This window comes from Rhinoderma darwinii, chromosome 1, assembly GCF_050947455.1.
Source record: "Rhinoderma darwinii isolate aRhiDar2 chromosome 1, aRhiDar2.hap1, whole genome shotgun sequence".
NCBI lineage: Eukaryota > Metazoa > Chordata > Amphibia > Anura > Rhinodermatidae > Rhinoderma > Rhinoderma darwinii.
The window spans coordinates 584,131,049-584,140,621 of NC_134687.1; the positions used below are offsets into that span (position 1 = coordinate 584,131,049).

Here is a 9,573-nt window from a genome sequence, read left to right on the forward strand (position 1 = left end):
GTTACATGTTGTATATTGATAAAAAATAATAATAATATTGCACATTGATATATTTTACACATAGAAAATACACTGTGAAGGATGCGCACGTTGCCTACTTTTCATATGGAGTTAAAATGTGAACTGCATAATAATAATAATAATAATAATAATAATAATAATAATAATAATAATAATAATAATAATAAAATAATAATATTATAAGGGATTGATTTTATGACCGGCTCATTCACTTTACAGCAGAGCCCATTTCTGCTCGACAGCCAGCTCTCAGACCCCATGTCCACAAACAGCCAGAAAAGACCACCCGGGTCCGGACAGTTCTTAATGAGAAACAGCTTCACACCTTGAGAACCTGCTATGCTGCCAACCCCAGGCCTGATGCCCTCATGAAGGAACAGTTAGTGGAGATGACTGGCCTCAGTCCCAGGGTCATTAGGGTCTGGTTCCAAAATAAAAGATGTAAAGACAAAAAGAGAAGTATATTGATGAAACAGATCCAGCAACAGCAACCCAATGACAAAACGGTAAGTGAAGACTAGCTCTACCATACCTCGCCCACAGGGGGTGCTCCATGTAGGTTGTAATACAGAGTGCATTTTCAGGGATTCTTCTGCATTAACTGATTATTAATAGGCAATAATGCGATAATTAGAGCAATTTTATTTGCACCATATGAAGAATATGTTTATTCCAAATTGTCTGTAATATTAGCATTAATATCACAAATATTACAATTTCTGGCCATATGAACTGTAATAACTTAATAATTGTCCTGTGTGTCTGTTGCAGAGGTTTTCTTATGGTCTGCAAATCTAAACTGTGTATTATAGGACATAAATTCATTAGAATTCTAATTAGTACTTTTATATTTGTTGTAATCTTAATTTCCACGAGATTAAATACACGTGTTTGCTGTTGTTGTTGTTATTATTATTATTATTATTATTATTATTACTACTATTATTATTATTATTATTATTATTATTATTATTATTATTACTATTAGGGCGGGTTCACACATAGCGGAATTTCACTTAAATTCCGCTGCGGACACTCCGCAGCGTTAATCCGCAGCGGAGCCGTTTCTCCATTGACTTTCACTTTAATTTAGCAGTGTTCGTTTACACGATGCGTACAATTCCGCTGCGGAGCATAGGCTGCGGAGCGGAATTTGGTGTCCGCAGCATGCTCTGTCTGTTGCGGAGCAGTGGCGGACTCATGGCGGAATTTCTCCATTGACTTCAATGGAGATTCTAAGTTCCGCAATGAAGTCCGCAGCTGTCATGCACATGTCATGTGTGCTGCGGATGCGTCTTGCTTTTTTAACTTGACATTTCTTCATTCTGGCTGGACCTATGTATTTCTAGGTCTACAGCCAGACTGAGGAAGTCAATGGGGCTCCCGTAATTACGGGAGCGTTGCTAGGAGACGTCTGTAAATAGTCACTGTCCAGGGTGCTGAAAGAGTTAAGCGATCGGCAGTAACTGTTTCTGCACCCGGTACAGTGACTACCGATCTCAATATACATGTATCTGTAAAAAAACATATAAGTTCATACTTACCGAGAACTCCCTGCGTCTGTCTACAGTCCGGCCTCCCAGGATGACGTTTCAGTGTAAGTGACGGCTGCAGCCAATCACAGGCCAAGCACAGGCTGCAGCGGTCACATGGACTGGAGCGTCATCCAGGGAGGTCGGGCCGGATGCCGAAAGAGGGACGCGTCACCAAGACAACGGGCGGTAAGTATGAATTTCTTTGACTTTCACTAGGGAAAGTGCTGTCCCTTCTCTCTATCCTGCACTGAATAGGGAGAAGAGAAGCACTTTTCCTGCAGTCCGCAGCGGCCAGTCCGCATCAATTTTCTGCACATTTTGTGCAGATCCGCTGCAGAATCTGCAACGCAGATTCTGTGCGGCATTGATGCGGACAGTTGCGGAGGAATTCCGCCATGTGTGGTCATGCCCTTAGTATATGTAGCAGTCTTAAAGCGTCTTATATTGTTTAGCCATAGTATAGTATTAATAGTATTGAAGTGTACTCCATTGCTAAATGACCTAGCATGGTTGTATAGTATAGTATAGTATAGTATAGTATAGTATAGTATAGTATAGTATAGTATAGTTGTATAGTAAAAATTGTTTTACATTATACTACATTATATGGTATCTGTATTCAGTTGTATGGGGAAGCATTGTATTATTGCAAGGGATACATCGTGAAAAATTAAACTGCATAGAATAGTATCCATACATGCTGTATAAGTATGGATAGTAGTATTATATACATGGCACATCTGTAAATGTTTGTAAACAAAACATTACTATTATAAAATTAAATTACATCGATTAATACTAGATGGATAGATTAGATGATAGATAGATAGATAGATAGATAGATAGATAGATAGATAGATAGATAGATAGATAGATAGATAGATAGATAGATAGATAGATAGATAGATAGATAGATAAAAATTTAAATGGATAGATAATAGATATATACTTATAACATTGTATGGCATAATACATATTAGTAGTTTTATAGTCAATACATGACAGAGAGAATATAAAACACTATATATGTTAGCAAATAATACATAACATGATATGTAAGAGATGTATGTTTTGCTAGTACTCTTATAGGCAACAAATGACAATACATATCATGGACTCTATAACACGTTTAATAATAGTGATTTTTTTTGTGTGTTAAATCTTATAATTGAATAAAGAATAGACGAAAAGCATGATATTGCAAGGTATCTATATAGGTTGCAGATTATTGTACTACTGGCTATATATTATAGATTATTATATAAACTCTATATGACATAGAATAGTTGTTTTGTCCCGTTCAGTGAAGTTTATTCTGTTTGATGTCTACATAGGCTGCTGCTGCGTTTGTCAGACGGTGCCTATTGTTTTATTGGGTATGACTGCGCAGTAATTACAATGCATTGTCCTGTCATTACAGAATATTCAAGGAATGACGGGGACCCCTATGGTGGCTTCCAGTCCCGAAAGACACGACGGTGGATTACAAGCCAACCCAGTAGAAGTGCAAAGTTACCAGCCCCCATGGAAGGTCCTCAGTGACTTTGCCCTGCAGAGTGACATTGATCAGCCGGCCTTCCAGCAACTGGTGAGTGCTGCTCACTTCTCTTCAGGCTGTGGGGCAGATGGGGAGAATTGTCCAATTTATACACATACATACTTATGATATTATTCCATATGATATCATGTAATAATACCTTATATTACACTACAGTTCTTATTGAAATAAGATTATGCAGTGGTGGAACTAAATAGGCTAGCATGGTTAAGCACACACACGCATCACAGCTGAATGTGCATTTTGGCACAACTGATAGATAATCGACACAAAATTCTAATAAACATGCAATTATTATAACATTATAATCTGTGTTTTCCATCACACTACAGAAAAGACCCATAGTAATCACACACAGTCATACATAGTTATATAGTTATATAGTCATAGACCTACATGCTGGCCCTTGTAGTTCCACAGTATTATATATATTGCAGGGGAATGTTCCTTCTGACATGTCTCTCTGTAGATGACTTGTTTAATGGTGTTATGTTTTGTGTTTGGTCTAGAAATGCCTTTCACACTCTTTTTCTTTTGTCCTGCTTCTAATTGAAGACCTGTTTCTCGCAGGTTAATTTTTCAGAAGGGGGTCCTGGTTCCAATTCTACAGGAAGTGAAGTGGCCTCCATGTCCTCCCAGCTCCCGGATACCCCTAACAGCATGGTAGCAAGCCCCATCGAGGCATGAGGAGAATGAACTCTATGGTCTCCCAACCCAACCCCTCTTTTTGTATTACCAAAAAAGGGACACATATTGGCTTGGACTTCAATAAAGTATTTGACGGCCCAGCTTGATGCACCAGAGCACCCAGGATAGTCCATCTGATGCATAGAGACCATCTAGTGAAGATGGCATGGTAGCAACACTGTGAAGACAATCATGGGATCTTACTAGGATTGAACAGTATCCAAAAGTGGTCGTATAGGATAGGAGCATTACCACCACCAGTCCAGGACCAAGGCTTAGAGGATTTATATCTGTGGATCTCCAACAACATACATGAATAAAGTAGTCCTACATCTCACAACAATAGACCAAGATGGAGAGATACGAGAAAAGATCTTATTTAATGGTGCTGCTTATCTGTGGAAAATCATCATTTGCCTTGCCAAACAGGAGCTCCAGTGGGGGATGGCGCTGCAGACCATGGACAATGACTAGGAGGGATCATCATGAAGGATTACAGGTGGAGCCATTGGGTTGCAATGTTCTCAACTGACTATAACAATAGGAGATGTATCCAGGCCTCACTTAGCATGTAACTGTTTCTGAGATCCCCCTCCTCATAACAAGAAGTCCAAAAATAAAACAAAAACAATGCTTTAATTTTTTTTTTTTACCTGCCTTTTAATATTATTCATTTTTATTTTTTCAACATTCAAGTCTTGGAAGCATTGCAGCAACAACAAGGTATACCTCTATTCTGCCACAGGCCTCTCTGGATTTCTGTGTGATTCTTAGAGACAAGAACTTATTTCTCCCCCATCCCCAAAGATGTGTATAGTTATTATTATTATTATTATTATTATTATTATTATTATTGGTTCTAAACGACTGTTCTCTCTCTGGAAATGATGAGAAAGGGATTTTTTTTGTTTGCTATTATTGCATTGCAGAAATTATAAAGTAATTTATTATTTATTGTCGAAAGACTTTGCCACTTTTCATGTTATTTGAATATATTTTTTTGTTTGCTGAAGTAAAAGAAAGAAAACCAACAAAATGTGTTTGTATGGTGGTCTCTCTAAAATGTCCTCTTGTGTGTCTGTTGACTCTTCATATTTTACAAAGTGGAAAATAAATTGGCTACATGTAGACAATGTAATGTTACAGTGTTCAGTGGTGGTAGCCCTACAAGACGGGTCCCTAGTAGTGAGTAGTACCACTTCTGTTCTGCCTGTGACGTTTTGACATCTTAAGTTACAAATATTCTCTATCTAATCTATCTATCTATCTATCTATCTATCTATCTATCTATCTATCTATCTATCTATCTATCTATCTATCTATCTATCTATCTATCTATCTATCTATCTATCTATCATATATCTATATATCTCATAAAATTAAAACATACAGATAGATAGATAGATAGATAGATAGATAGATAGATAGATAGATAGATAGATAGATAGATAGATAGATAGATAGATAATACATATTTAGCTTGATATACAGATACACATATTTATTATGCTCATATAGATATCGTCTATCTATCTATCTATCTATCTATCTATCTATCTATCTATCTATCTATCTATCTATCTATCTATCTATCTATCTATCTATCTATCTATCTATCTATCTATCTATCTATCTATCTATCTATCTATCTATCTATCTATCTCTATCTCATTCTATGTGCTTACTGTAGTGTGCGTGTGTACATTTTATCGCACAACAATGCAGCAATCCAGGTCCCTGTAACCTCTGTTTATTTATGTTCTGAATGGGTAAAGCGGCCATTCAGCTGCTATTTGTTCTAGCGCTGCCTATAGACCACAGTGTGGTTACTGGTCACAGCAGAGTCAGGTGCAGTCGTCACAGTGTCTGCTCTCAGCTCACCACTGCCTATTGCTCCATTATTTGCTCTCAGCTGATCTTTCTGCGCTGCAGCGCTGTGTATGTTTTATCTTCTCTTCCGCTGGTTTATCCTTCTGCATCCAGTATTTCACACAACCTGTTGTTCTGTCTTCTTGGTTTCTTTTGATGCAGACAGATTTTCAGCATGGTGTAGGTTGGCAGGGAAAGCTATGATTTGTAGTTTTTCTTAGTATTTACCTATCAATTGCATAAATCTGCAGATAAAAATACAAAGAGAAATATATATCGATATATGCTATATTATCAAATGATTTAGTGTTTTTTTTGTCTTGTGATTTTTTCAGAAAATCAGCGCACAGGAAATGTTCTTCCCAAGTTCCATGCATCTCACTATTATGTCAATAGGTTGATAGGTAAATAGATATAGATAGATAGATAGATAGATAGATAGATAGATAGATAGATAGATAGATAGATAGATAGATAGATAGATAGATAGATAGATAGATAGATAGATAGATAGATAGATGTTAGATACATATGAGATAGATTGATAGATATGAGATAGATAGATAGATAGATAGATAGATAGATAGATAGATAGATAGATAGATAGATAGATAGATAGATAGATAGATAGATATGAGATAGATACAGAGATAGACAAATAGAAACAAATAAACAAACAAACAAACAAACAAACAAACAAACAAACAAACAAACAAACAAACAAACAGAAAGAAAGAAAGGCAGACAGACAGATAGATAGATAGATAGATAGATAGATAGATAGATAGATAGATAGATAGATAGATAAATAGATAATAGATGATAGATAGATAGATAGATAGATAGATAGATAGATAGATAGATAGATAGATAGATAGATAGATAGATAGATAGATAGATAGATAGATAGATAGATAGATAGATAGATAGATAGATAGATAGATATGAGATAGATAGATAGATAGATAGATAGATAGATAGATAGATAGATAGATAGATAGATAGATAGATAGATAGATAGATAGATAGATAGATATGAGATAGATAGATATGAGATAGATAGATAGATAGATAGATAGATAGATAGATAGATAGATAGATAGATAGATAGATAGATAGATAGATAAAACGGCCATCGGGATACTTGTGAATATTCCACACAGTAGTTGTTGTTCCTCGTTGTCACTTTTCCTCTGGTATATATATATACAGTTTGTGTCTCTTGTTACATGAAGTAATGAAGTTTCTCGCTCACTGAGTGATATGCTGGATACAATGTATCTCTTCTTGTTTAAAAAAGTTCTTATGTTTTCATAAGAGAGCATTTAATATTTGCGAGCCTTCTATAGACGCCTCAATCATGATTGATTTCATTTTATTCTATTTGTTTTGTTTTCTACAATGCTAATTCATCAGAGGAATGTAGAAGTGGAATCGTGACCACTTTGATGCCGGTTTTTACTATATTTCTTAATAGATATTTGTGGTATTCCTATTATCGGATACTTTCATTTTCATATCTTGTCAGTGCCTTACTATATTCAGGTTGTGCAGAGTTCCGTAAAAATGTGTAATACTACAATATAGTTCCTCCTACATAGTCAGCAATTATTTTCTCTGCTTCAAAAATGACGCAATTGCGGCAAAAAATATGACGTTTGAAATGTGCACTTTTTATAGTTACTTTCCCGAACAATTAGTGACATTTCCGTTAATTACTTTTAATATATTTTTTTTACCTTTTTTTTCCAGCAGGCTGGCTAGAGTTTTAAAACATAGTGCGACATATTTATGAACCCATTACATTTATCCTCCAGAAAATTTTTTGTAAAGTAGGCTCAGCTTTGCGTCTAATTTAAGTTTAAATGTCGGATGATTTCTAAAAATCTGTCGCAAATGTCACAATTTTTTTTGCGGAAATTACAACAGCAGACAAATGTTGGCACAAAGGACATTTATTTCTATTGGAAGCGACATATGGAACAAAGTCACATTGTTTCCGCGTCCACCTAATATTTAGCATATCATTATTTTTAGTATTTATATTATTATGCCTATGAAAACAATGTACTTGTATTTTTCCACAAGATCATCGAGTTTATGTGGTTTGCTTGCTCCTACAGAACTACAAACCCTAGTGCATACCGCTGGGTCTTGTAGTTCCACAACAGTTGTATATTTTTGCACAGAGTATAATGTCATATGTTACAATGAATGTAAATAGTGATTTAAACAATGATCTGCCGCTATACGTCTAGTTATTCGTTGTATTACAGAAATACATAAGTATTGTGATGTCTTCTATATAGGGGGTCTATTTGTCCTGCAGAACTGATGTGCAGAGTTGCAGTAGACTTTAGTGTAGACATGATGCTCATTATCCCCCGGTCTGTGTGGGGGCTGCAGCAGGGAAGGGGTTATTCCGGGCTGCCAGGACTGGAAGTAAATCCTGTTTACTGATTGTGGCAGATTGTTGTTTTCCAGATAAGAGCACACAAGCCACTGAATGACAGGCGCCACAGACTCTATTAATGGGGGGATCTCTCTGCACCTCCCGGCCAGTGGCTTCATGGGACGTCATTATGTGGGGCTGGGGAGGATGCTTGGGTTATTTCAATTGATTTATTTATGATTTTTTCCCCATATAATATACATTATCACATTGGATCATTATGTAAATATTACAAATATTCAGAATAATCAAAACATTTTAAATTACAGCTCTCTTGATTTTTTCTTTTTACTTGATACTAATAATACTAATAATACTAATAATAATAATAATAATAATAATAATAATAATAATAATAATAATAATAACCATTATTCTCCACCTCCTCCACCTTCTGAGAGGATCTATTTAGCTCATGATGTGTGTCTGTGTGTCTAGAGATATATTGGTGTATTTGTGTGTTTTATTCGTCATCCCGTTGTTTCCAGCTAAATAATGTACCAACACGCACGCACGCGATTTACTGTTACCATACTGCACTATAAGGGCATGTTCACACGTGGCGGAGTTTTTCAGCTGCAAATGTTGGTGCAGATTTGGCTCAATTACACAACGAATCTGCACTAACATTTGCATATTTGACAGGTAAGTCAGACGTTGCAGAAAACACAGCGGACTTGCCACAGATTTCAGTTTTTGCAAAGGCTGAAATCCGCAGTGAAATTCCGCTTCTTCTCCGCAACAGACAGTGCATGATGCGGAGGGAAAATTCCCCACCGCAGCCTATGGTCCGCAGCTGAGTTTTCCCGCAATGTCTGAACTAACTTGCCTCAAAATGTATTGAAACAAATCTAAAAAACGTCCGCTGGTGAATTCCACTGCGGACTGTCCGCAGAGGAATTCCACAGCAATTCCGCCACGTCTGAGTGTGCCCTAAGGCTGAGTTCACACGTTGCGGACTTGTCACAGATTTTGGGCAAAGCCCCACGTGGCGGAATTGCTCTGCAATTCCGCTGCGGACACTCCGCAGCGTTAATCCGCAGCGGACCCGTTTCTCCATTGCCTTCCACTTCTTTTTAGTAGGCTCCGTTTAGGCGAGGCGGAAAATTCTGCTGCGGAGCATAGGCTGCGGTGTGGAATTTGGTGTCCGCAGCATACAATGGATGTTGCGGACCAGTGGCGGACTGGTTGCGGACTCATTGCGGAAGTTCTCCATTGACTTCAATGGAGATTCTAAATTCCGCAATGAAGTCCGCAGATGTCATGTACATGTTATGTGTGCTGCGGAGCGTATTGGTTTTTTAACATGACATTTCTTCATTCTGGCTGGACCTATGTATTTCTAGGTCTACAGCCAGACTGAGGAAGTCAATGGGGCTCCCGTAATTACGGGTGACTACATGTGTGCACCCATAATTACGGGAGCGTTGCTAGGCGACGTCAGTAAATAG

The 9,573-nt window shown here is 37.0% G+C and overlaps 1 protein-coding gene across 2 annotated transcripts in view; it reads left to right on the plus strand.

Moving 5' to 3' along the window:
- The window catches only part of ISL1 (ISL LIM homeobox 1), a 10,173-nt gene extending 5,152 nt beyond the window's left edge, over positions 1 to 5,021 (plus strand). The window contains exons 4-6 of one of the 2 annotated variants that reach the window (XM_075854910.1): positions 241 to 527; positions 2,977 to 3,144; positions 3,685 to 5,021. In XM_075854910.1, the coding sequence (XP_075711025.1) occupies positions 241 to 527; positions 2,977 to 3,144; positions 3,685 to 3,801 (572 nt within the window). In that variant the 3' untranslated portion in view covers positions 3,802 to 5,021. Of the gene's footprint in view, positions 1 to 240; positions 528 to 2,976; positions 3,145 to 3,669 lie in introns of both variants that reach the window. The other variant, XM_075854909.1, reaches the window with a different exon arrangement.
- Positions 5,022 to 9,573: the final 4,552 nt, after the last annotated feature.